Below are 26,459 nucleotides of genomic sequence, written 5' to 3'. Positions count from 1 at the left end.
AAGTCACCAAGGCTTTGCCCATCTCTCCTTTGCTGCTCTGTGTTCCTAGAAGAAAAATTCTGTCTTTCCTAACTCTGATCTCACTTCACTGAGATAAGTAGGTGGGGTAAGAAGTTATCTCCCAGCTGAAAATGCCCCACGGACCTCAAGGTAGCCCAGGCTTGTCTCTGGCATGACCTGGGCCATCCTGAAGCCAAGTCGTGCTTACTAGGACCTCTTCGTCCCCACAGTATGGTGAGGTTCTTAACCTGGTACTTTCCAGTAAGAAGGCAGGCACTGCTGTGGTGGAGTTCGCGACCGTCAGGGCTGCGGTGAGTGCTGCATGAGGCTTGGGGGCCCCTTGTGGCCCTGTCATTCTAGGGCAGGGATCCAATTCTATGGGCCCTCTGAGTTAGGTGGTCCACACTCCCAGGGAATCTCCGGGCCAGCTCAGAGCCAAGGCTCCTCCCAGGGGCCCTGGACTCCTAGAAATAGAGGACCATGTATGAAGGGATGGATGGGGGATGCTCTGGGGAGGAAGGAGAGCACAGTCTGACTCTGCTCCCTGCTGGCGGTTTCACATCCTCCACCTGCACCCCTCGGGGTGGTGCGCCCCAGCACTGCCTTCCCACCCTCTGTGCTCCCCACCCCTCTCCTGCAGGAAGGGCCAAAGTGTTAATGTCCTTTGGTTGAAGGCTGCTGGGGTTGGCATCTCTGCCTAGAGGACTAGAACGCTGGTTCTGTTCTCACTGTGGGATAGAGAGAGCCTCTTTATAGCTGACTCAATGGATGGGACAGGACTAGGTGCTGTGTTTGGCAGGAGCTGGCTGTCCAGAATGAAGTTGGCCTGGTGGACAACCCTCTGAAGATTTCCTGGTTGGAGGGACAGCCCCAGGACACCATGGACCGCAGCCACCCAGGACTGTCAAAGGTGAGGAGCCAGGCCTCCCCCAGCTGGGCACGCAGGACTCAGAGCTCTTCCTACCTGGACTCCTCAAGGCTCTTTCCTTCCAAATCCAGGTCTTGGGGCCTAGAGTGAGGTTGGCAGGTCCACCAACCCAGGCAGGAGGAGCTGTGATTTCATGTTGATCCCTTTTCCCGTCTGAGGGCCAGAGAGGCCCTGCTTTCTCTCTCACTGGGACTCTCCTTTTCACCAAAGGGATCTTCTTGGCCCTCAGGTTGCTTGGTTGTGCAGTGTGAAGTATTTGGAGCTTAGACGACCCAGTGCTGCAGAGAAGGGGCAGGTGACTAGGGCAGCCGCTTCCTTCCCAGCACTTTGGTTTTCCAGATGTGTCTCCAGCTGCCCCAGCCAGGAGCCAACTGTCAAGAGGCAATATCTCCTTTTAGAAGTAACCCTGGCAGGCCAGGCACGATGGCTCACATCTGTAATCCCAGCACATTGGGAGGCAAAGGCAGTCGGATCACCTGAGGTCAGAAGTTCGAGACCAGCCTGACCAACATGGTGAAATTCTGTCTGTACAAAAACACAAAAATTAGCTGGGCATGGTGGTGTGTGCCTATAATCTTAGCTACTCTGCAGACTGAGGTGGGAGAATTGCTTGAACCCGGGAGACGGAGGTTGCAGTGAGCCAAGACTGAGCCACTGCACTCCAGCCTGGGTGACAGAGTGAGACTCCATCTCAAAAAAAAAAAAGTCACCCTGGCTACCCTGCTGACATAGGGTGCTACTTGCTTAGAGTCGGGGTGCCTGCCTGTGGTGAAGGGTAGGCCTTCCAGCTGCTGTAGACCAGTGCTGGCCCTATGCCCTCACAGTTCCATGAAGGCCTGTGTGTAACCCCAACCTACAACCATGGCCCTGGTGTCTTTTGGCCTGGATGCAAAGGCTGGGGCTGTGGGACTCCTGGCCACACCTGCCTCCACCTTGTGGGACAGACTGCTGTGGGGGCAAGATCTGGTTCTCCCCTTCTCTGCAGTGGCCTGGGGCCCATCAGGTGTGTCCACAGCCCCTTGGCAGGCTGGCAGGAGGCTGCTCTCATTGCCTTACCATGCCAGCCTGCTCCCCTGCCTGGCCTGCCCCTCCACTTGACTGGGGTGATGGGAAAGGAGCTTTCTTTTTTTTTTTAGAGACAGGGTCTCGCTATGTTGCCCAGGCTGGAGTGCAGTGACTATTCACAGGCATGATCCCACTACTGATCAGCATGGCAGTTTTGACCTGCTCTGTTTCCAACCTGGGCCAGTTCACCCCTCCTTAGGCAACCTGGTGGTCCCCCGCTCCCGGGAGGTCACCATATTGATGCCAAACTTGATGTGGAAACCCAATCGGCATAGTGCAATACAGCCCAGAACTCCTGGGCTCAAGCGATCTCTAGCCTCAGCCTCCTGAGTAGCTGGGACTACAGGCACACGCCACCGCGCTTGGTGGGAAAGAAGCTTTCTGCAGGTGTGTCCCAGACCCTGGATGGAGGGAAACAAATCGGTCTCAGCCTAACTCAAGACCCTGCTTTACAAACGTCATTCCCACCTTCAAGTCGCAGCATTTCACAGCCCCAGATAACACTCCACAGATTGTGTTAGAATTTTATTCATTCTCTCCTGCATCCACAGCTCGGTAACTACACACAAGAGGAGGAAAGAGGGAGGGCACCGATTTGGGTGGTAGAAACGGTGTGTCGAAGCTTCCCTCTTGCCTTCGCTACTCTTAGAGAGGCCTGGGGGCCACCAGCACGTGCCCCAGCAAGTGCTGCTGGGCTCTGGTTCCACATGTCTGGTCAGGCCACGGGGTGGGGCCATAGCACAGCCTGTGGCCTTGACCCAGTGGGTTTGGCCTGTTTGGCAGGCCCATCGTTGGAGGGTTCAGGCAGGCAGAACTCTCCATTCCTGGGAGACAGTTCTGGAGACCAGCTGTGCTGCTCCGCCGTCGAGTGCCCATCCCTGGATCCAGTTCTCTTTGAGGAAGGAAATCTGCCGCTGTTTTGTTGCACTTCCCAAGGGCTCCGATCACTAATAATTCTGGGAATTCCGCAAAACACTCCTTTACAAGCTGTGCCCGTGCCTTTGGCTGGCATTCTCGGGATCTGCCTTCCTTCACCAGGGATTCACCAGGTAGCTGTGTTGGCAGACAGCCATGTCCTCATTTCTGCCAAGGATTTGCCTGGTCTTTTTCTGGAGTTATACTCTATCTCTACCTATCTCTTCCTATGCGGCCAGCCCCTGTATGCGTCTCCCCTTTGCTGGTGGTTCCAGGCCACAGTCTAGCCAGCGCTGTGCAGTGGAACTTTGTGCAGCGACGGTCATGTCTATTGTGCACTGACGCGTGTGGCAGCCATTAGTCATGTGTGGCCACTGGGCAGTTGGAATGTGGCTGGTGCAACTGAGGAACTGAATTGTTCATCTTACTCGATTTAAATGCCGTGTCATGCAGTGCGTGGCCACCAGATTGGACAAGGTCAGGCCTGTCTCCCCTTTCTTCCCACTTTCCTCTTTGGCCTGGGTTGGACCGCTTTTGCCCAGGCTTGTCCTGTACCTCTCTCTGTTGACAGTGGCTTCCAAAGAGGCTGACGCAGGGCACGCATCTCTTGTGCCTAATCTGTGTCCTCCTACTCCCTGATCTGACCCCGTGCCACCTTCTGGCTCTGCCGGCCTCTACCTGGTTCCTGTGGTTGCTGCACATGGCTTCCCATTCCGGGCATAGCCAGCTTCCTTAGGGGTCCTGCCAGGAAGTGCCCCTCCCATCATTTCCAGCTTACCTCTGTCCCTCCACTCTGGGGTGCCTGGGAGGACTGTTCAGGACCCAGAGGGCAGGCAGAGCCCTGGATTCCTATTCTGGAATCCTGCACCAGGATGGAGGAGCTCTGCCTGCCTGAACCCTCCAACGATGGGCCCGGAGTTCTGTCCCTGCCCTTTCCTTAATCCACAATTGGGTCCCCAGGCTCCAGTTCTTCCAGTCACCCCAGGTTTGCCCACCCTCACCTCATTCAGAAACTGGGCTCACTGGGAAACTGCTCCCTCAGCATCTGTAGAACTTCTTCAAGAAGTGAAATCCCCAGGTCCACTTTGAAGGAGTGGAAGGGATCACTGAGATCCGGGACAGGTGTCCTCTGGAAGCAGGGAGTGTCCACAAGGCCGTCCTCTGAGTGCTGGTGGAGGGCACTCGCCAGGGAGAGCGCCGATGGCAGGGTGGCGGAGTAGGCCGCTGTGTAGGCAGGTGGGGGCTCCAGGATGTTGGGACAGCTTGAGCTCTCTCGGTAGAGGCGTGGGGGCTTGGGTGGGGCCAGCAGCGTGGCCCGGGGCTGCTCGTCACCCCACAGTGGCAGGCGCCGGCCATCTGGCCTCCCTTGTAGCTCCCGGATGACTTCTCTGTTGCTATACTCCTCATGGTCCCCACCCGCCATGCTGGCCTGGCTGAGCACACTGCCCTGTCGCCGGAGCCGCCGTGGCCTCCCCAGGCTCAGCCGCTTGAAAAAGGAGGTATTGCGGAAGGAGCCTTTCCGCCAGGTCTCCATGGGGCCCAGGGGAGCCAGCAGACAGGCATTCAGAAACACCCAGGATAGCATGCAGTCCCTTCCGGGGCAGTGAGTGCCAGCAGTCGGAGAGGCTCCCCTAGGAGCAGAGGCCTCGGGGTTTCTGCTCAGCACAGACCTTTGGTTGCATCTTGGTTGATGAGAGGAGGGCTCAGGAAGAAGGAGCTTTTTTGTCCAGGAGAGCAGAGGAGAGCTGGGAGTTCCTGACAGCAAGAGTTTCCCACAGGGACGGGAGTGGCCTGGTTACTGGATAGGGCAGTGGAAAAAACCCCAGGAAGAAGAAGCAGCACTTACTGGAGCCTGAGTGAGGGCAGCCCCGGTGGAGGCAGAGATGGACCTTCTTGGGCTGGGCGAGGCTGGTGAGCGCTCCTTCCACAGGCAGGTGGCAGATGACTCGAGCTCACTGGCCCTGGCGTTTGCCTGGCTCCTCTGCTCTCCGGGGCAGTGTGGGGTCGTGCCCTCTCTGCCGGCGGCTCCTGGACTCTGATGAGTGGTTTGGCTGTTTGTGGCAGTGTGTGGTGGTGGAGATGTGTTTTTGTTCTCAGCTGACTCAGTCAGGTAGGAAGCCGGGTTTCGTGCTCCTGGGTAATTGCAGCATCCGCGTGCAGGGATGGGGCAGCTGTGACCAACACCCCAGGGCAATGGAGAGCTTAAGATTCCTCTGTGGGGGCAGCCCTGCTTTATGTGCCACCTTGCGGCTTCCTTTCTCATCACATCCCCACCACCCCGGGCCCCAGCAGGTGGGCCTGGCTCCCGGCCCACAGTGTCTGGGTGGGAGGTGAGGGAGGTGTAGTTAATTGAAAGGCAGGCTTGTGGACCGATTGTGGGGAGGGAAGAGACCTGTGGCTGGTGTGGGTGACTCAGCCCCGCTGTCAGGCCCTCATGAGCAGAACCTGCACGATGAGAGGAGGCAGAGGGTGTGTAAATGGGGAGCAGCCCATGCCTATGACGGGCTCTGCCGCAGAGGGTTGGGCTGGGGGCCTGCCAAGGGTGGCTCCAAGTGTTCTTGGCAGAGCAACATTAACCTGGGGACGGGAGACGTGGCCTCCGCTTGGCCTGCCATCAGCTTGGCTGCTGTTTCCTCGTCCTCCCTTGTTTTGCCCTAGTGGCCTCCTGGCAGCTGAGGGCTGTGCTGCCTCCTACCTGGCTGTGCTCCAGCCCTTCCCCTCTAGCTACCGGGCCTCCTCTGGGATCCTCCTTGTCTTGCAGGGCTGGGTCAGAGAGGCTGCTGTGAATTGTCAGCTGTGCTCTGGGCCAGGCTTAGCCGTCCATCCTGGAGGAGACTGCTGCAGCCAGGGAGAGGGGAGAGGTGCAGCTGTTGGGAGGAGCAGGGGAACTCAGGCTGAGTAATACTTCCTGTTTCTGTACACCCCTTACCCCAAACCTGCTGGCCAGGGCCTGGCATCTCAATCCCAGCCACTCCCTTCCTATTCCTCGGGTCACTGACCACCAAATTTTCCTCCTGCCTGGTTCCATAAGAGCGCCCCTGTGTGGCGTAGCTTGGATCAGGGCCACACAGCTCTCTGCTACAGGCAGACCACCGCATCTTGCAACCCCTGGCCTGGCTCACTTCTGTGCCAGGTCAGGCGGGCTTCACACTTCTCTGCGAAACTGTTGGGACCACATGATCATCACACAGCCTAAAGGTCGCTGAGAGGCAGGGGTTTAATTCCCACCACAGACCTTGTCAGGGCATGGGTTGGCAGCTTAGGCGCCGCTGCAGAGCTGCTTCTCCACCCTACAGCCTTGGCCCATTGAGGCATTTGTTTATGATTCTTTTGATTATTTAAATACAGCATTCCTTAATCTCCGCACTGTGCTGGCAAGTTCATATAAGCTTTGAGCCATGGGCCCTGCCCTCCAGGAGCCCTGGTGTGTATTTTTAGAGGCATGCTGGCCTCATGCTGGCCTCTCTCCCCTTCTAGGGTGGGACATTCCAGGCTGTCTCCAGCAGGGCTCCCTTCTGCATCCTCAGCAGGAGCCGGACCGCAGGGCACCAGGCATGAACAGTGCCGGGCTCTGTGCCCAGCAGAGCCAAGTGCATCCCTGCACCTCAGACAGCTTCCCTTCCTTAGGAGCCTGAGAGGCAGATGCCATGGGATAGAGGGAAGAGGTGAAGGATAAAGGGCTCAGAGGAAATGAGGGGAGATGAGGGCCTGGCTAGAGGGTCCGCAGGTGATTCCTGAGGACGGACTGGAGATGGAAGGAGCTGACAAGGCCTGGGGAAATGGAGGGGAGCTGGCTGGGGAGCAGCCAGCTGGGGGCCAAAGGTGGCTTGTTCTGGAGGACACAGGTGAGCCAGGATTCCAGAAGGATGCTCTGGGTTCCTTCCCTTCCTCTGCCCTCCTCCCTCTGAGACTCTTAGATCACAGCTTTGCCTCGGCACCATCCTCGGAGTCTAGAGTCTGTGGGGCTGTGCCCTGCTGTCCCTGACCCCTCCTGTCCCTGCTCTGTCCGCCAGGGCTCAGTGGTGTCGGAGAGAGACTACGAGAGCCTCGTCATGATGCGCATGCGCCAGGCGGCTGAGCGGCAACAGCTGATGGCACGGATGCAGCAGGAAGACCAGGAGGGGCCACCCACGTAGCCCCGGCTCCTGCCGCCTGCCCCCCAGCCCTTTTCTTCAATGTCACCAATAAAAGTTTTTTTTTTTTTTTTTTTAAAGACTCTACCTCTATTCCATACATAGGTATAGGGTGCTGGGCTCTGCCACAGAGGGCTCCACCCAGGCGGGCCTGGCAACCCTCCCAGGAAGTGGGCAGATCCCCAGGGAAACACTCCACACGGTAAGAGTCCGAGAGTCTGTGTACAAGCAGAGCACAGGTGCAAACACTCATCACAGCCCTTTATTGGCTTGGGGTGCCCAGCTCCGGCCGGGGAAACTGCCTGAGGACATGGCCTACCCAGAGCCCTCCACTCAGACCCGAAGCAGCAGGGCAGCTGGGAGCACCAGGGCAACAGGCCCTGCCCTCTCCCACTGTTTGAGGCAGGGTTTCATAGAAGGCCATTCACCGCCCCTTGAGGCTGGGCAGATGGCAGTGATGATTTGGCAAGACAGGGGCAAGGCAGTCGGTGAGGCCGGAGCTTGGAGGTCTGGGCCCACAGCAGCCCCTCCACAGGGGTGCCCCGGCTGCAGATCGGCATGAGAAGGTCACTCCTTGTGCAGGCACCACACCAGCGTCTGGCCCACCCCCGTCATGCTCAGCACACGGAAGCCCCTGCGTTCCAGCTTGTCCAGGACTATGCGGGGAGGGTCATTGACATAGTATTCATAACTGCAAAGAGACAGGTGGGCAGGGTGAGGGGGGCACACGGCAAAGCTCCTGGTACAAAGCTAGTGTCAGCTGCAGGTGGCCTGGCTGCTCTGGCAGCGACTCGCTAGCTGGCTGCTTGCTGGATGCCAGGGCAAGTGCACAGCCCGGCCTCCTCTGCTGCTAGGTACTTCACAAGCTAGTGAAGGTGCCACTGTTGTGGCCATTGGTATGTGAGAAAACAGAGGGGTTAAGCAGGTTCCCCAGTGTCCCAGATGGTAGACACGTGTTAGCTTGACCACAGCCCTGCACACTCAGCGGGTCCAGAATGCTGCCTGCCCTTCTGGGCTTGCTCCCCACACAGGCCTCCAGGCCCCTCACTACCCTGATGTCCTGTAGTTCTGGAGTAATGAGCCTGAGCCCCAGCTGCTTCTGGCTCTGTGTGCCACTCCCTAGCGTGGAGAATGCTGGTGGTAGTCCTTCTTTCAGGTTTAATTGATGCTGAAGGACCATGAAGCAGACAGAGGACTCAAGCCCCAAGCTGGGCATGGAGAGGCAAGTGCCTCATGGCAAAGGGAGGGGGCTGCCTTCTGCCCCTGAGCATTGATCCAGGGGCTGGGATAAGCCCGCCTTCTCTTTCCCCACTTTGAACTGGGACTCACTCTGGCAACTCTTCCCGGAGAAGTGTAGCCTGGGTTCTCCCTGCATCCAGGGGTGAGAGGACAAATGGAAGCAGTGGTCACAGTTTAGACATGGAGACATTACAAAGGATGCCAAGGGAAGTAGCTGAGTCCCCAGGCAGCAGCCACCTTGGAGACAGGACCCAGGCTCCCTGCTCCCCATTTCTAGGGCTTAGCTTTGTGACTCAGCCAGATCCTCATGACAAAATCCTTTCTCTCTGTGCCTGTCTGTGCTTGATGGGGTCCAGCTTAGAGAGGAGAGGGCAGGGCAAGGAACAGTCCACTAGTGGAGTCCTAGACCCAGGGAACAGACTGTTTCTGCAGTTCCAGTAAGGATGTGGAAAGCTTTCAGAGCAAGCCTCATGGGGGAGAGGAGGGTGTTGGAGATGCTATAGATAGACCAGCTCCTCCGGAGGACAGAGCTCCAGAATGCAGACAGAGGGGCTCTGATGCTGGGGCCTGTCCCTGGGCTTGGAGGTTTCATAAAGGGAGGAGGTCTAGGGGCTGGCAGGGAGAGGATACTGAGGGAGGCTGCTACTTACAAGTTGTTTCCTAGGACACTTCTCTTTGAAGCCCCCAGATGCTGCATCAGCTCTGGATCCGACTGTTCATCACCCACCATCGTGGGGCCCACCTCCTGCAAGGTAAGCCACAAGGTTGCTTGGCTGGCTGCCAGGAGGAGGTGGAAGGTCTTGCCTCTCCCTCCTCTGCCTGCTAGCCCTGAGAGCCTCACATAAAGGCTGGAGAGAGTAGTGAGGATTTGTAGGGGCCAGGCATAAATTGTGAAGGGGTGGAGCCCATCAGTGATCAGGAGGAGCAACGTAGGGGCCTCCCTAGACCCTTAAAGCTCAGCTTTAGCCGGGCAAAGTGGCTCGAGCCTATAGTCCCAGCTACTCAGGAGGCTGAGGTGGGAGGATCGCTTGAGCCCAGGAGGCTGAGGTTGCAGTGAGCCATGATAGTGCCACTGCACTCCAGCCTGGGTCTGTTTCAAAACAAAACAGAACAAATAAACATCATGTAAATGAAAGAAGCCAGACACAGATCACATTACCACAGAAAGGGGATTCGTGGTTGTCTAGAGCTAAGGGACTTGGAGAAAATCACGAGTGTCTCTGAGGGGGTACAGGCTTTCCTTTTGGGGTATTAGAAATGTTCTAAAACTCATGGTGATGGTTGCACAACTCTGAGTACTCTAAAAAACAACACTGAGCTGTACACTTTAAATCAATGAATTTATGGTATACACATTATATATCAATAAAGCCATGTCTTTTAAAAAATAAGAATCACTTGGCGGGGGACATTTCCAAGTATGGATTCCCAAGCCCCATACATAGCATTTTGGGAGGTCTGAAAAGGGACCCAGGAATCCACATTTTCACAACTGCACAGATGACTGCTTCACAAACCACTGCCCAGGGCTCTGCTAGAGCACTCCCGTTGCTGGTGAACCCACCAGGGGGGCTGTGTGCCCTCTGCTGGCTCACCCCGGCACTGGACAGTGGGCAGGGGCAGAGGAGCACCTTGCTGCCCATCTTGGGGGCACAGTCATGTCTTTTGAAGTTAAAAGAGGACTCCTGGGGGGCAATCAGAACCTTTTTACAGATAAGGAAACTGCACCCACAGAAAGGAACATGACTTCTGACTCACGGTGTTCCCACCTCTAACTGCACCACCCCTTCTCACCTGCCTTCCTTTCTTCCCAAGCAGGGAGTTTTCTTTTCTTCCTTCCCTAAAGCTTCAGGGACAGCCCTTCCTGGCCATGCCTAAGGGTGCAGCTAGTGGCTGTGTATGGGTCAAGGACTTGGCACAGGGGTTTTAGCGCCTTGGCACGTCCTTATCTTTTCCAGACCTGTTTCCCTCAGGTTATTCCACTTTTTTTCCCCATACGTAGCAGCTCCGTGCAGGGCACTGGGTGCTGCAAGTGAGGCCAGGGCTCCCTGGGTCCCTCCCGCCGACAGGTAGGACAGGAGCCAGAAGCGCCCGCAGGTCGCCCTCTCGCCGGGACGCATGTACCGGGTCCCCTTCGTGGCCATAGAGGCTCCGGGCGGACCAGAGCTCGCTGAGTCCCGGGAGCCGGGCTGAGCCCGCTTCCCCTCCCTCTCCCGGGCCGAGGGGGCGTGGCCGGGCGGGTTCGCGGTCCAGCCCCCGGTGGGCACAGCCCAGGAGGGAGGCGTGAAGGCGCGGTCGCAGACCCCCAGGGCCTGGTCCCGGCTCTAAGTCGCCGAACGGCTAGTACTCACCATGCGGATCTGGGTGCTGATGAGGAGGTAAGGCATGGTGCGCGCGTCCTGGCCGGGCTCCCACCCGGTGGCTGTGGGCTGGGCACCGACTCCAGCCCTTCTCGCGTCGGGACTGCGACGCGCCGCTGGAAGTCCCGTTACTCTGGCTCTCGCCACAGGCGGCGTCAATCCCCGGGCGCCTGGCCCGTGACCGCCGTGGCCGCCAATCAGGAGCGGCTGCCGTGACGCGCCCTGCAGTCTGCAGTTCGGGGCCCGCCCCCGCCCTCCCCGCGGCGAACTTGGACCCCGGGGCCCACCTGAGGCTTCCGCCGAGTGGTCCAGTCGCGGGAAGGTAGGGTGTGGGGAGGAGGGGGCGGTCCCACGGCCTGGAGGCGAAGGTGGCCCAGCAGAGTCGACTGGCTGCGCCCAGCGCGCGTGTTGCCCCTGCGCCCCCTTCTTGCAACACTGCAGGTCAGGTTCCAAAGTCCCTGCCAGGCAGAGCCCAGAGCAAACGGCGTCCTCGCGGAGGCCTCCCAGGCCCCAGCCCACCCCTCCCAGAGACGCCTCAACACCTTCAGCGGGGCCCCACTTCCCCTCGCCAAGACACGCAATGCAGAGATTCCTTAAGCGCTGAGGAGGCCGGGGCAGGAGGCTCGGGGCTCGCCCTGAAGGCTACAACTAAAATACTACCGGGCGCACTGCGCATTCCCGCCTCCCAGACTCTGATTCCAGTACAGCGGCGGATCCTTGCACTTCTGTAGACCGACAGGAAAATCTATCAAGGAACTTCGTCCTTGGCTGGGTGCCAGGTCTGGAGTGACGGAATGGATGGAACCTGGCCCTCCCTCCCCGGAGCTCCCCGCGCACCTGGACAGACGCCGCGCACGCGCAGGAGGTCACTGGGCAACACCTGAAGCAAATGAAACAACTTCCCCGGCACCAGTCACCAATGAGCGGGCTGCGAGTTTCCAACCCCGCGTCCACGCCCTCATTCGCAGGTATCGAAATCTGACAACTCATCATTCTTTATCTGCCTTGTTGTGATTGGTTCTCTAGAAAACAAAGCAAAACAAAAGCAGCCTGTGTGTAGCTGTAGCCTTCCCTCCCCTGGGATGATAAAAATCTTCACTTTTTAACGGAAAGGGAGGCATTTATAGGGGATGCTGCCCTTGGAACACTTTGAAGACGTGGAGAGAACTATAAGGGAAGTAGGAAGTTGTAACCCTAAAGGTCCCTTAACTAGTCTAATTTATTATTCTGTAGTTCCTACCTCTGCACTCTTACCCACTGGACTAACAAGTTAGCCAGAGAGATAAAACACATTCATGCTTAACAAAGGATGTGTTGCTGGGCCCAGTGGCTCACGCCTGTAATCCCAGCACTTTGGGAGGCTGAAACTGGTGGATCACGAGGTCATGAGTTCGAGACCAGCCTGGCCAACATGGCTAAAACTCGTCTCTACTAAAATTACAAAAATTAGCTGGGTGTGGTGGCGGGCACCTGTAATCCCAGCAACTCGGGAGGCTGAGGCAGGAGAACTGCTTGAACCCAGGAGGTGGAGGTTGCAGTGAGCTGAGATCGTGCCATTGCACTCCAGCCTGAGCAACAAGAGCAAGACTCTATCTCAAAAAAACAAGCAACAACAACAACAAAAAAAACAAAAACAACAAAAAAAGGATGTGTTAAAACTGACAAAAGATTCAGGAAAATTTGTGCTCAGTTAAAAAAAAAAAGTGACAAAAGATTAATGTCCAGGAACACCTACAACTCAGTGAGAAAAAAAATGAACAATAGAAAAAACAGGGGTAACTGACTTGAATAGGCCCTTCACAAAAGAGGAAATAGAAATGACGAATAATTCATTGGAACCGAGTCAAAAAAAAAAAAGCAGGCCAGGAGCGGTTGGGAGACCGAGGCGGGCAGATCACAAGGTCAAGAGATCGAAACCATCCTGGCCAACATGGTGAAACCCCGTCCCTACTCAAAAATACAAAAATTAGCTGGGTGTAGTGGCATGCCCCTGTAGTCCCAGCTACTCGGGAGGCTGAGGCAGGAGAATTGCTTGAACCTGGGAGGCGGAGGTTGCAGTGAGACGTGATCATGCCACTGCACTCCAGCCTGGTGCCTGGCGGCAGAACCAGATTCTGTCTCAAAAAAAAAAAAAAGAAAAGAAAAAAGAAATGACCAATAATCGTATAACATGATGCCCAGTATATCATTAGAAATCCAGGAAATGCAAATTAAACTAAATTTCACTTTTCTTTCTTCATTTTTTTTTTTGAGATAGAGTCTTACTCTGTCACCAGGCTGGAGTGCAGTGGCAAGATCTTGGCTCACTGCAACGTCTGCCTCCCATGTTCAAACGATTCTCCTGCCTCAGCCTCCTGATTATCTGGGATTATAAGCACACCACTATGCCCAGCTAATTTTTGTGTTTTTAGTAGAGACGGGGTTTCACCATGTTGGCCAGGATGGTCTCGATCTCCTGACCTTGTGATCTGCCCACCTCAGCCTCCAAAGTGCTGGGATTACAGGCATGAGCCACCACTCCAGGCACTTGCTTTCATTTTAACCAAATTTACTTAAACCACAAGACTTTGTAGACACAGTGGCTCACGCCTGTAATCTCAGCACTTTAAGAGGCCAAGGCAGGCGGATCTCTTGAGCCCAGAAGGTCGAGGCTGCAGTGAGCCATGATTCACTAGGTTTCTGTGTGAGTAATTTATCTTTACTTAAAGACAGATTACCCTCCATGTAAACATTAAAATTCTTCAGTTGAACAAAGTGTGCAAAGAGGTTTTTTTTTTTTTTTTTTTTTTTTTGAGACAGAGTTTTGCTCTTGTTACCCAGGCTGGAGTGCAATGGCGTGATCTCGGCTCACCGCAACCTCCGCCTCCTGGGTTCAGGCAATTCTCCTGCCTCAGCCTCCTGAGTAGCTGGGATTACAGGCACGCGCCACCATGCCCAGCTAATTTTTTGTATTTTTAGTAGAGACGGGGTTTCACCATGTTGACCAGGATGGTCTCGATCTTGTGATCTCGTGATCCACCCGCCTCGGCCTCCCAATGTGCTGGGATTACAGGCGTGAGCCACTGCACCCGGCTGCAAAGAGTTTTATGTTGTCATTTTTTAGTTAAAGCAGAACAAAATATAACTTACTGGAATACAGAGATAACAGTGTGGTGGCTCACGCCCAGCTCAGTGCTATAATCCCAGCACTTTGGGAGACGAAGGAAGGCAGATCACTTGAGGTTAAGAGTTCAAGACCAGCCTGGCCAATAGGCTAGTGAAACCCTGTCTCTACTAAAAATACAAAAATTATCCAGCATGGTGGTGTGCACCTGTAGTCCCAGCTACTCCAGAGGCTGAGGCAGGATAATCTCTTGAACCTGGGAGGCAGAGATTGCAGTGAGCCGAGATTGTACCACTGCACTCCAGTGTGGGTGACTAAGACTCTGTCTCAAAAAATAAATAAATAAATAACCGGATGTGGTAGCACATGGCTGTAGTCCCACTTGAACCTGGCAGGTGGAGGCTGCAGTGGGCCAAGATTGCACCACTGCACTCCAGGCTGGCAACAGAGCAAGACTCCATCTCAAATAAATATATGAAAAAAACATAAGAGCTGAATGAACATGCCACGAATGGAGAAAGCGAGTATTTTCACAGAACTAGTATTTTCCTCAATCCCATCTCCACTTGATGTCAATCAGAACATGCCATTGGCCATTTTACAAAAAACAACACAAATGCAATATGCTTGTGCACACATGCCAATTACCGTATGTACAACAGAAAAGGGGAACGTGAAAATGAGATAGAACTATATTGTATTGGTCAGGATGTTGTGGAACCAAATTGCAGTTTTCTAGTTGAGGATGTAATCTTGGTCTGTAAGAACAGAGGTCTGGAGTAAGGTAGCAGGTTCCTTTTTTAGTAGACACCGGTCTCCTGCAGGAACCTGTCAAGTGTGTATTCATCCTCCATTACCAACTGTACAGGTATGTCTGTTTCATAGATTGGCTGCCTGACAAATCCGAATCTGATCTGCCCCATTGACAAACCCTGTTATTTACAATAGGCTCTCATCAGTTTACTAAGTGGCATATGCCTTTTAAACTGAGCCACATAACTATCCTGTCATACCACCTTCAAATTAATATGATCGTTGTTCTCAGTCTTAACTTATTCCTTTTTTTTTTTTTTTCTGAGACGGAGTTTCGCTCTTGTTACCCAGGCTGGAGTGCAATGGTGCGATCTCGGCTCACCGCAACCTCCACCTCCTGGGTTCAGGCAATTCTCCTGCCTCAGCCTCCTGAGTAGCTGGGATTACAGGCACACGCCACCATGCCCAGCTAATTTTTTTTTTTTTTTGCAAGGATTTTTAAAATATATATTTTTTGAAAATAGTTTGAAAGTAATTAAGATCCCTGATTGGAAGGGGGGAAAAAAATCAACACAATGAAATTTAGGAACAGAAATTGCAGGAGCAGCTGCTGCACCCAGCCCCGTCCACCCAAGGGGCGCAGCCGGGAGACGCTCATTTTATGATCCCAAGTGCACGCTCCGGCCAACGCAGAATCACAATTACCAGCCTTCGGGTGGAAGGACCCTGTCCAAAGTCAGGGTCAGAAATAGGACAGCTCATCGTGCTTGGCTTTGTTGGTCTGGTAGTCAGACAAGGTCAAGGGCTTGTTTTCGTGAGGGAGACTTTGGAATACTCGCAAGTGGACAAATTCGTCGTCACCGACATGCACCTTGATGAAGTAGTTCGTCCCCGCAACCACCTGGCTCCTGAAGGACACAGCCTTAAACACGGGGAACTTCTTGTTTTCTTTTTCTTCAAGCTGGGATCTCACCTGGTCGGCGATGTTCTGGGTCTCGGCGGTGGCCGGCTGCGCGGCGGAGGGCGCCCCGCACATCATGGTGGCGACGACGGTGGGACTCGGCGAGGGGACTGGGCCAATTTTTTTGTATTTTTAGTAGAGACGAGGTTTCACCATGTTGACCAGGATGGTCTCGATCTCTTGACCTCGTGATCCACCCGCCTCGGCCTCCCAAAGTGCTGGGATTACAGGCGTGAGCCACCACGCCTGGCCTTAACTTCTTCCTTGAGCTTCCTTGGTCATGGCAAACACCAGAGTCTCTGTAAGGGAGGCTCGCTTGACCCGCCCAGTGCAGTTCTTGCCAATAGAATGAAACCAGGTTCAGTGAAGCAGAGCAGAAACGTTCATTGGTTAAGGAATGGAGAAGGGGAGCTTCTACTCAAAGCATCTGCTCCCTGAACATCAGATAAAGGGGGGTCTTAAAGACTTTTTGGGCAGGTAGGTGAAGACTGGCATAGGGATTCCTGGAAAAAGGTGGGTTCTTCCAGGAGCAGCTGGAATGTGTAGATTCTTTTTGCACATGGCACTTTCTGTGATTAGCAAGGTACATTTCTCCCCACTGGGTGGAGATTTTAGTATAGCAGTGAAGCAAGAATTCAGGTCAAGGCAGCAGTGCTGAGTTCAATTCACTTGTGGTTGGTTCCTGGTTATTGGCACCTGGCCTTTGTTTCTGTAAGCAAGCACAGCTGGGAGGATGGTTAATTTTGCAGGTTTTGGGACTTCCTGAAAGAACTGAGGGCCAGCTGCCGGGCACAGTGGCTCACACCTGTAATCCCAGCACTTTGGGAGGCTGAGGCGGGTAAATCATGAGGTCCAGGAGTTTGAGACCAGCCTGGCCAACATGGTAAAACGCCGTCTCTACTAAAAATACAAAAATTTAGCCAGGCGTAGTGACGGGTGCCTGTAAACCCAGCTACTTGGGAGGCTGAGGCAGAAGAATCATTTGAACCTGGAAGGTGGAGGTTGCAGTGAGCCGAGATCATGCCACTGCACTCCAGCCTGAGTGACAGAGTGAGACTCTGTTTCAAAAAAAAAAAAAAAAAAAACTGAGGGCCAGAGCAGTGGCCCACACCTGTAATCCCAGCACTTTGGGAGGCCAAGGTATGCAGATCACCTGAGGTTGAGAGGTAAGAGATCACCTGGGAAACATGGTGAAGCCCCATCTCTACTAAAAATACAAAATTTGGGTGGGCACAGTGGCTCACGCCTGTAATTCGAGCACTTCGAGAGGCCAAGGCAGGTGGATCACTTGAGGTCACAAGTTCCAGACCAGCCTGACTAACATGGAGAAACTCTGTCTCTACTAAAAATACAAAAATCATCTGAGCGTGGTGGTGTATGCCTGTAGCTACTTGGGAGGCTAAGGCAGGAGAATCACTTGAACCTGGTAGGCAGAGGTTGTGGTGAGCCAAGATTGTATCATTGCACTCTAGCCTGGGAGTGCAAGAGTGAAACTCCTTCTCAAAAAAAAAAAAAAAAAAAAAAGGTTGGGCGCGGTGGCTCACACCTGTAATCCCAGCACTTTGGGAGGCCGAGACGGGCGGATCACGAGGTCAAGAGATTGAGACCATCCTGGCCAACATAGTGAAACCCTGTCTCTACTAAAAATACAAAAAAATTACCTGGGCGTGGTAGCACACACCTGTAGTCCCAGCTACTTGGGAGGCTGAGGCAGGTGAATTGCTTGAACGCGGGAGGCGGAGGTTGCAGTGAGCCAAGACTGTGCCACTGCACTCCAGCCGGGCACCTGTTGACACAGTGAGACTCTGTCAAAAAAAAAAAAAAAATTAGCCCGTGGTGGTGGACACATGTAATCTCACCTACTTGAGAGGCTAAGGAACGAGAATCACTTGAACCTGGGAGGCGGAGATTGCAGTGAGCCAAGATCTCGCTACTGCACTCCAGCCGAGGTGACAGAGCAATACTCCATCTGAAATAAAATAAAATAAAAATAGAAAAATTAGCCAGGCATGGTTATGTGTGCCTGTAGTCCTAGCTACTTGGGAGGCTAACAGAATCACTTGAACCCAGGAGGCGGAGGTTACAGTGACAGATCACACCACTGCACTCCAGCCTGGGTGACAGAGCGAGACTACATCTCAAGAAGAAAAAAAAAAGGCCAGGCGTGGTGGCTCACGCCTGTAATCCAAGCACTTTGGAGGGCAAGGCGGGTGGATCACCTGAGGTCAGGAGTTCAAGACCAGCCTGACCAACATGGTGAAACCCGTCTTTTTTTTTTTTAGGTAAATGAACAACCAAATGTAGATTTAATTATCGTATTGAAATACTTTAAAGGGCAACTCCTACAGAAGGTAATAGAGCTCTTACTGCAGGAATAGAAACAGGATTGTTACTTTACCAAATATTTCTCCTATAGGCTGACAAAAAGAAGCTCTTAGTCTGATGGTAAGGAAAGACAAAAGATGAATCACTGCTTGTGGAAACCAATTTATTTAGTCACTTTGAATCTCTGTTATGTATTCCTTTTTTTCTTTATTTTTATTTTTATTTTTTTTTAAGAAAAAAGAAAGAAAGAGAGAAAGAAAAGGAAAAAAAAGAATGAAGAAGAGGAAGAGAAAGAGGGAGAGAGAACGGGAGTATTGCTTTATTGCCCAGGCTAGAATGCAGTCTAAAAATGGGAATTGAAAACCTCTTTTATGCCAATAATTGTGCTTAACAATGGAGACAGGAAGGAATAAGGGAAGAAAATAAACAAGCAGCCAACCAATATTTCATTTAAACCTATGAAATGCTATGCAATTATTGAGGAGTGATTTACTTGCAATTATGTAGTCACTTTTGGAATAGGTGTGATATGGTACTGATAAGAATGTATGTTTTGTGTATTTGAAGTGGAGAGTTCTATAAATGTTTATTAAGTTTATTTGTTCCAGGTCTGAGTTCAAGTCCTGGATGTCCTTGTTAATTTTCTATCTTGTTATCAGTCTAATATTGACAATGTGATGTTACAGTCTCCAACTATTATTGTGTGGGAGGCTAAGTCTCTTTATAAGTCATTAAGAACTTGTTGACCGGGCGTGGTGGCTCACGCCTGTAATCCAAGCACTTTGGAGGCCAAGGCGGGCGAATCACCTGAGGTCAGGAGTTCAAGACCAGCCTGATCAACATGGTGAAACCCCATCTTTATATAAAAAAAAAAAAAAAAAACTTGTCTTATGTATCTGGGTGCTCCTGTATTGGGTGCGTGTATATATAGGATCGTTAGCTCTTCTTGTTGCATTGATCCTTTTACCATTATGTAATGTCCTTCTTTGCCTCTTTTGATCTTTGTTGCTTTAAAGTCTATTTTGTCAGAGGTGAGAATTGCAACTCCTGCTTTTTATTTATTTATTTATGTTTGCTCTCTGTTTGGTTGGTAAATCTTCCTCCGTCCCTTTGTTTTAAGTCTTTGTGTGTCGTTGCATGTGAGATGGGTCTGGATACAGCGTACCAATGGGTTTTGGCTTTTTATCCAGTTAATAATATATATGAGTTTAATACTGCCATTTGATGCTAGCTGGATATATTTTTGGAAAGGCTGATACTGGTTGCTCCTTTATATGTATAGTGCTTCTTTCAGAAGCTTCTGCAAAGCAGGCCTGGTGATGATGAGATCTCTAAGTACTTGCTTGTTTGCAAAATATTTTATTTTTCCTTCGCTTTTGAAGCTCAGTTTGGCTGGATATGAAATTCTGGGTTGAAAGTTCTTTTCTTTAAGGATGTTGAATATTGGCCCCCACTCTTTTCTGGCTTGTAGGGTTTCTGCTGAGAGATCTGCTGTGAGTCTGATGGGCTTCCCTTTGTGGGTAACCCAACCTTTCTCTCTGGCTGCCCTTAGCATTTTCTCCTTCATTTCAACCCTGGTGAATCTGACGATTATGTGCCTTGGGGTTGCTTTTCTTGAGGAATATCTTTGTGGTGTTCTCTGTATTTCCTGGACTTGAATATTGGCCTGCCTTGCTAGGTTGGGGAAGTTTTCCTGGATAATATCCTGAAGAGTATTTTCCAACTTGGATTCATTCTCTTCATCACATTCAGGTACACCTATCAAACGTAGATTAGGTCTTTTCACATAGTCCCATATTTCTTGGAGACTTTGCTCATTCTTTTTTATCCTTTTTTCTCTAATCTTGACTTCTCATTTTATTTCATTAAGTTGGTCTTCGAACTCTGATATCCTTTCTTCTGCTTGATCAATTCGACTGTTAAAACTTGTGCATACTTCGCGAAGTTCTCATGTTGTTTTTCAGCTCCATTAATTCACCTATATTCCTCTCCAAATTGTATATTCTCGTTAGCATTTTGTCAAACCTTTTTTCAAAGTTCTTAGTTTCTTTGCATTGGGTTAGAACAAGTTCTTTTAATTCACAGAAGTTTCTTATCATCCACCTTCTGAAGCCTACTTCTGTTAATGGAACGCACTCGTTCTCCATCAGGGCTTGTTCCGTTGCTGATGAGGAACCGTGATCCCCTGTAGAGGGAGAGGCATTCTGATTTTGGGTATTCTCAGCCTTTTTACCCTGGTTTCTTCCCATCATTGTAAATTTATCCACCTGTCGTCTTTGTGATTTCCGACTTTCAAATTAGGTTTCTGAGTGGACGTCCAACTTGTTGATTCCCAGCGCCAAAATCTGAGCAATCCACTGCACTGGCCAGTGGTGTTAAGATTGATGGTGCTTTTCTGCCCAGGAATCGGCCAAAAGAGGACCCAGTCCCGCTCACTCTGCACCAAGAACTGCTGCGCTGAGGTGCTAGCAAAACTGCTGCACCGGCTACAAGAGTCGCTCTGGCGACCCATGGGGCTCCTCCGCTGGGAATCTCCTGGTCCGTGAGCAACAAAAATTCGTCTGAAAATGTGGCGTCCTCTTGTTCTCTGCACTTTCACTGGGAGCTACAATCCCGAGCTGCTAGTGGTCAGCCATCTTGGATCTCTCTGAAACCCCATCTTTAAAAAATAAAAATAAATAAATAAATAAATAAAAAGAAGAAAAAAAAGGAATTGAGGTCATGTTGCGGTAACAGTATCAGGTCCACATCAAACAAGTAATAAGCAATACCAGGAGTGGCAGAAGACTAAATTACTTTTTTTTTTGAGACAGAATTTCACTCTTGTTGCCCAGGCTGGAGTACAATGGCATGATGTTGGCTCACTGCCACCTCTGCCTCCTGGGTTCAAGCAATTCTCCTGCCTCAGACTCCTGAGTAGCTGGGATTACAGGTGTGAACCACCATGCCTGGCTAATTGTGCATTTTTGGTGGAGACTGGGTTTCACCATGTTGGTCAGGCTGGTCTCTAACTCCTGACCTCAGGTGATCCACTCACCTCAGCCTCCCAAAGTGCTGGGATTACAGGTGTGAGCCACTTCGCCAGGGCTTTTCTTTTTTTTTTTAAATAGAGACAGGGTCTTGCTCTGTCACCCAGGCTGGAGTGCAGTGGTGTAATCAAAGTTCACTGTAACCATAAGCTCCTGGACTTGAGGCATCCCCCACTTCAGCCTCCCACATGCCACCATGCCCAATTTTTTTTTTTAAATTTTTTGTAGAGACAGTCTCACTGTGTTGCCCAGGTTGGTCTCCAACTCTCAACCTCAAACAATCCTCCTGCCTTAGCCTCCCAAGGTACTGGGATTATAGGCATGAGCCACCATGCCCAGACTAAGCTACATTTTAAATCTGCAATGAGATGGTGCTTCACAGATTAGAAAAAAAATAATAAAAATGTTAAAATCTGTAAATATCGAGTGTTAGTGAAGATGTCAACAATCCCACTACTGTTGGGCTTGCAAGTTGGTGTGAATGATACATACCCCTGTGCTGCAGCCAGACCTCTCCTAAATAAACCTTAGGAGAACCCACAGGCATCAGGATACCGGTACAAGAACGTTCGCAGCAGCACTGTAAGCAGTAAAAACCTGGAAACAGCCCTTATATCTATAAAAATTAGACTCAACGTTTTTGAGCAGGGTTGTGTGGTTCACACCTGTAAGTCCCAATGACTTGAGAGGCCAAAGCAGGAAAACTGCTTTGGCACAGGAGTTTGAGACCAGTCTGGGCAACACAGTGAGATCCCCGTTTCTACAAAAAAAGAAAAAGTTTCTGGCTGAGCATGGTGGCTTATGCCCATAATCCCAGTGCATTGGAAAGCCAAGGCAAAAGGATCGTCTGAGCTCAGGAGTTTGAGATCAGTTTGGACAACATAGTGAGACTTTGTCTCTACTAAAAAATTAGCTGTGCATGATGGCACACAACTAGTCTCAGCTCCTCGGGAGGCTGAGGTAGGAAGATAGCTTGAGCCCAGGAGTTTGAAGCTACAGTGAATGGTGACTGTGCCACAGCACTCCAGCCTGGATGACAGAGCAAGACCCTGTTTCAAAAAAAAAAAAAAATTATTTATTTCTAAAAGGGCTGGGCACAGTGGCTTATGCCTGTAATCCCAGCGTTTCAGGAGGCTGAGGCAGGAGGATTGCTTAAGCCCAGGAGTTTAGGACCAGCCTGGGCAATACAGTGAGACCCTCTCTACAAAAAAATTTAAAAATTAGCCAAGCATGGCGGAATGTGACTGTAGTCCCAGCTGCTCAGGAGATTGAGGTGGGAGGATCGTTTGAGCCTAGAAGGCGGAGGTTGCAGTGAGCTGAGATCATGTCACTGCACTCCAGCCTGGGAGAGGAGTCAGACTCTGTCTCAAACAAAAAAAGAAAGAAAAAAAGTTTCTGGAAGAGTCACACATGGAAACTATGGCAATGAAAATGCTGAGTGAAAAAGCAAGTCTTGAAAAAATGTATAGAATACTATTTACATAGAGCTCACAGACATGCAAAATTAAAAATTTTGGGGGAGAATAAAAATGTGGTCAAGTTACAAAGTAAGGGAATCATAAATATAAATGTAATATTCAGGGATCAGTTACCTCTGAGAGAAGCGGGAAGGAGATATGAGGAGGGGTACAGGCAGGGCATGTGATATTCTCTTTCTTACACTAGGTGCTGGGTACAAGAGCTTATAAATGCATTCTTAATCTTTACACATGTATTAATGTTGTTTTGTGGTCACTAAGTAATAAAAATAATATTTAAAAAAAATTTTTAAGACATCGAGAACCTTAAACATTATACACAAGAATAAGGCCACCATCCCAAGGCATCTGACTTGTCACCTCTTTTCAAAGAGCTGGGTAGATGAGGCAGATGTTCTGGGCGGAGGGCAGGACAAGAGTTTGGAGTCTGCTCTGCTCTCTTTTCATGCTGGGCTGTGGAGGGAGTGGGAAGGTGGGCAGTGCATATCTTAGGCAGCCAGGCCTCTGTTAGATTTGCAAAACTGGTCTGCAGATGCAGCACAAATAAAGAGCTCTGTCCAGAACCACCCGCCACATTGCTGATTGCCCTGGCAGATACACGCCTGCCAGATAACATCTTTAATATCCAGGGGAAATGAATTCCCCCGCTTGGTCTGCCCATTTGGCCTAGCCTCTCATCACAATCAGTTTATCTAGCAGAGCTGCCTCCCCCGGTACAGAGAAGAGAAATTATTCTTCTGCCACTGAGCTTTCTGCCACTGCTAAGAACACACTGTTAAAATGGCAGGGCGTGATGTTGGTCATGCCTTCTTTTTTTTTTTTTTTTTTTTTTTTTGAGACGGAGTTTCGCTCTTGATACCCAGGCTGGAGTGCAATGGCGCGATCTCGGCTCACCGCAACCTCCGCCTCCTGGGTTTAGGCAATTCTCCTGCCTCAGCCTCTTGAGTAGCTGGGATTACAGGCATGCGCCACCGTGCCCAGCTAATTTTTTGTATTAGTAGAGACGGGGTTTCACCATGTCGACCAGGATGGTCTCGATCTCTTGACCTCGTGATCCACCCGCCTCAGCCTCCCAAAGTGCTGGGATTACAGGCTTGAGCCACCGCGCCCGGCCTGGTCATGCCTTCTTTTCTTCCTTCCTCCATTCACTTTTATGGATGGCTTTTGCATTAGAGCTGTGCCAGGGCCCAAGAAACCTGGGATGAATCAGGAATGAACCCCACTCTGGAAGAGTGGGCAGTCCACTGGTGCAGACAGACTAGAAAGCAAATAATCACAGAACACAGTGTAATGGGCCTGGTGTGGTGGCTCATGCCTGTAATCCCAACACTTTGGAAGATGGAGGTGGGCGGATTACTTGAGGTTGGAAGTTCAAAAGCAGTCTGGCCAACATGGAGACCTCCCATCTCTACTAAAAATACAAAAAGTAGGCTGGGCACGGTGGCTAACGCCTGTAATGCTAGCACTTTGGGAGGCCAAGGCAGGCGGATCACCTGAGGTCGGGAGTTCGACACCAGCCCGACCAACATGGAGAAACCCCGTCTGTACTAAAAATATAAAATTAGCTGGGCATGGTGGTGCATGCCTGTGATCCCAGCTACTTGGAGGGTGAGGCCAGAGAATTGCTTGAATCCGGGAGGCGGAGGTTGTGGTGAACCAAGATTGAGCCATTGCAACTCCAGCCTGGGCAATAAGAGTGAAACTCCGTCTCAAAAAAAAAAAAAAAGTAGCCAGTTGTCATGGCGCATGCCTGTAATTCCAGAATTCCAGCTATTTGGGAGGCTGAGACACAAGAGTTGCTTGAACCCGGGAGTTGGAGGTTGCAGTGAACTGAGATGGCACCAGTGCACTCCAGCCTGGGTGACAGAGCAAGACTGTCTCTGGAAAAAAAAAAAAAAGAGTATAATGGAGGCAATGGAGCCACAGGAGAAAAGCAGGGTGAAAAGCTTAATTCTACCAAGGTGGTGGTCTGGGAAGGTTTCCAGAGGAAATGAATTTTTATTTCCTCCACAATAAAGTGTGTGTGTGTGTGTATAAAAATTATATATATAAATTATATGTGTATTATATATATTAAATATATATAATGTATATTATATATACATTATATATATTTTATATATAATATATATAAATTATATATATATATCTGTCTCCCAGGCTGGAGTATAGTGGTGAGATCTCAGCTCACTGGAACCTCTGCCTCCCAGGTTCAAGGAGTCCTCCTGCCTCAGCCTCCCAAGTAGCTGGGATTACAGGTGCACACCACCATGCCCGGCTAATTTTTGTACTTTTAGTAGAGATGGGTTTCATCAAGTTGGTCAGGGTGGCCTTGAAATCCTGACTTCAACTGATCTACCCACTTCAGCCTCCCAAAGTTCTGGGATTACAAGCATGAGCCACTGTGCCTGGCCTCTAAAGTTATTTATTTATTTATTTATTTGAGAGGGAGTCTTGGGCATCTTGCTCCGTTGCCCAGGCTGGAGTACATACAGTGGGGCCATGTCAGCTCACTGCAACCTCTGCCTCCCAGGTTCAAGTGATTCTCCTGCCTCAGTCTCCTGAGTAGTTAGGACTACAGGCATGGGCCACCATGCCCAGCTAATTTTTGTATTTTTACTAGAGACGGGTTTTCACCATGTTGCCCAGAATGGTCTCGATCTCTTGACATTGTGATCTACCCACCTCAGCATCCCAAAATGCTGGGATCACTGACGTGTGCCACCACGCACAGCCAAGTAAATATTTTTTATTATGGAGATGATACATGCAATTACAGAAAAATGAGAATACTGAAAAGAGATGTTAAAAACATTCATTTCATTGAAACCGAGTCATTAAAAATAACCAATAATAATAATAATAATGATAAAACAAAAAAAAATGGTTTCTCTCCACCAAAACAATGATTGTTAATCCTTTAGTGTATCTCAAAAGGCACTAATTGAACTGAATCTTAAAAGTTGAGTAGGAGGTATTGGTGAAGTTTTATTCCTTAAACTGTGACGTGGGTACCTCAGTGTTTTACAGTGCTTCTTAACAATGTATGTATACATTAAATGTATTATTTTTAAAATTAATTAAGAGACAGGGTCTCTCCAGGTGCAGTGGCTAATGCCTATAATCCTGGCACTTTGGGAGGCCGAGGGGCGAATCACGAGGTCAGGAGTTAGAGACCAGCCTGGCCAACATGGTGAAACCTCATCTCTACTAAAAATAAAAAAAATAATAAAAATAAATTAAAAAAATTAGCTGGGCGTAATGGCGGGCACCTGTAGTCCCAGCTACTTGGGAGGCTGAGGCAGGAGAATCGTTTCAACCCGGGAGGCGGAGGTTGCAGTGAGACGAGATCGCGCCACACTGCACTCCAGCCCTGGTGACAAAGCAAGACTCCGTCTCAAAAAAAAAAAAAAAAAGAGAGAGAGAGACAGGGGTCTCACTCTGTTGCCCAGAGCCCAGGGTGTTCGTGGTTCACCGCAGCCTCTATCCCCTGGGCTCAAGTGATCCTCCCACCCCAGCCCCCAGAGTATCTGGGACTAATCACATGCCACCACCGCAGGCCTCCTGCATTCGTGTATGTATACAGTGTCTCACAATTAAAGGGTAAATAAACATAAGATCTAGTCAAGGGTATTGGGAGGACTGGCCTAGATATTTCTTCTTTCACTAAACTGAATTTTAACTCTTAAGAAATGTTCACAATAAAATTTTTATCACAGTTCATAAAATCGGTCTTTTTAGTTGTCAACATTCTAAGAAGTTGCATACAATTACAAGAGTAAAATGGAATTATTAGACGGCACGTTAGGTTTAAGATTTATGGCCGGGTGCAGTGGCTCAAGCACTTTGAGAGGCCAAGGCGGGCGGATCGCTCGAGACCAGGAGAGCAGGACTCAGTCTGTACAAAATAAAAATAAAATGTGGGGACGGGGTGACGTTTTCCAGGTTTCTGACGTTTTCCAGAAGGGGCGATCCAGGCAGAAGCGCAGGTAGAAAGTGTGAATATGCTGAGCGTATTCCTGAAACAGCAAGTAAGCCGGTGTGACCGGAGGGAACTGGAGCTCTGGCTGCCGGACGGCGACGGTGACTGCGTGAGCGTCCAACCAAGAAATCTCCCTGCTTTCCCGCCTTCTGCCCCTTTCCTCTTCCCTTTCGCGCTCTGCGCTGACT

The 26,459-nt window shown here is 50.7% G+C and overlaps 4 protein-coding genes and 1 pseudogene across 4 annotated transcripts in view; 1 reads left to right on the top strand and 4 right to left on the bottom strand.

The window, feature by feature from the left end:
- The window catches only part of DNAJC17 (DnaJ heat shock protein family (Hsp40) member C17), a 46,219-nt gene extending 39,096 nt beyond the window's left edge, over positions 1-7,123 (top strand). The window contains exons 9-11 of the mRNA XM_012462479.2: positions 231-311; positions 800-910; positions 6,922-7,123. Of these exons, the coding sequence (XP_012317902.1) occupies positions 231-311; positions 800-910; positions 6,922-7,044 (315 nt within the window). The 3' untranslated portion in view covers positions 7,045-7,123. The remainder of the gene's footprint in view (positions 1-230; positions 312-799; positions 911-6,921) is intronic.
- Positions 2,506-6,364, bottom strand: CUNH15orf62 (chromosome unknown C15orf62 homolog). Its single transcript, XM_012462480.3, has one exon. The coding sequence runs from the start codon at positions 4,491-4,493 to the stop codon at positions 3,915-3,917; it is 579 nt and encodes a 192-aa protein (XP_012317903.1). The 5' UTR covers positions 4,494-6,364; the 3' UTR covers positions 2,506-3,914.
- A 152-nt stretch (positions 7,124-7,275) lies between the features above and the next one.
- On the bottom strand, positions 7,276-10,742 carry GCHFR (GTP cyclohydrolase I feedback regulator). Its single transcript, XM_012462483.2, has 3 exons — positions 10,632-10,742; positions 8,931-9,025; positions 7,276-7,732 (listed from the first exon to the last, which is right to left on the bottom strand). Exons 1-3 carry the CDS (start codon positions 10,665-10,667, stop codon positions 7,609-7,611), a joined length of 255 nt encoding a protein of 84 aa, XP_012317906.1. The 5' UTR covers positions 10,668-10,742; the 3' UTR covers positions 7,276-7,608.
- A 3,801-nt stretch (positions 10,743-14,543) lies between these two features.
- On the bottom strand, positions 14,544-15,154 carry LOC110567857 (small ubiquitin-related modifier 2-like; annotated as a pseudogene).
- Positions 14,984-15,573, bottom strand: LOC110567856 (cystatin-B). The gene has a single exon (XM_064374475.1). The coding sequence runs from the start codon at positions 15,533-15,535 to the stop codon at positions 15,239-15,241; it is 297 nt and encodes a 98-aa protein (XP_064230545.1). The 5' UTR covers positions 15,536-15,573; the 3' UTR covers positions 14,984-15,238.
- Positions 15,574-26,459: the final 10,886 nt, after the last annotated feature.

Source organism: Aotus nancymaae, unplaced genomic scaffold (genome assembly GCF_030222135.1).
Source record: "Aotus nancymaae isolate 86718 unplaced genomic scaffold, 86718_ANA_hifiasm-v0.15.2.pri h1tg000011l, whole genome shotgun sequence".
NCBI lineage: Eukaryota > Metazoa > Chordata > Mammalia > Primates > Aotidae > Aotus > Aotus nancymaae.
This window is presented reverse-complemented; position numbering and strand designations above follow the sequence as displayed.

What these genes read in the sequence shown, in the direction of transcription:
- CUNH15orf62 (XM_012462480.3), bottom strand. Translation starts at nt 4,493, where the DNA reads ATGCTATCCTGGGTGTTTCTGAATGCCTGTCTGCTGGCTCCCCTGGGC.
- GCHFR (XM_012462483.2), bottom strand. Translation starts at nt 10,667, where the DNA reads ATGCCTTACCTCCTCATCAGCACCCAGATCCGCATG. An exon ending in TCAGCACCCAGATCCGCATG is followed by an intron (nt 9,026 to 10,631) that starts GTGAGTACTAGC and finishes CTTACCTTGCAG; the next exon opens with GAGGTGGGCCCCACGATGGT. An exon ending in AGTGTCCTAGGAAACAACTT is followed by an intron (nt 7,733 to 8,930) that starts GTAAGTAGCAGC and finishes GTCTCTTTGCAG; the next exon opens with TTATGAATACTATGTCAATG.
- LOC110567856 (XM_064374475.1), bottom strand. Translation starts at nt 15,535, where the DNA reads ATGATGTGCGGGGCGCCCTCCGCCGCGCAGCCGGCCACCGCCGAGACC.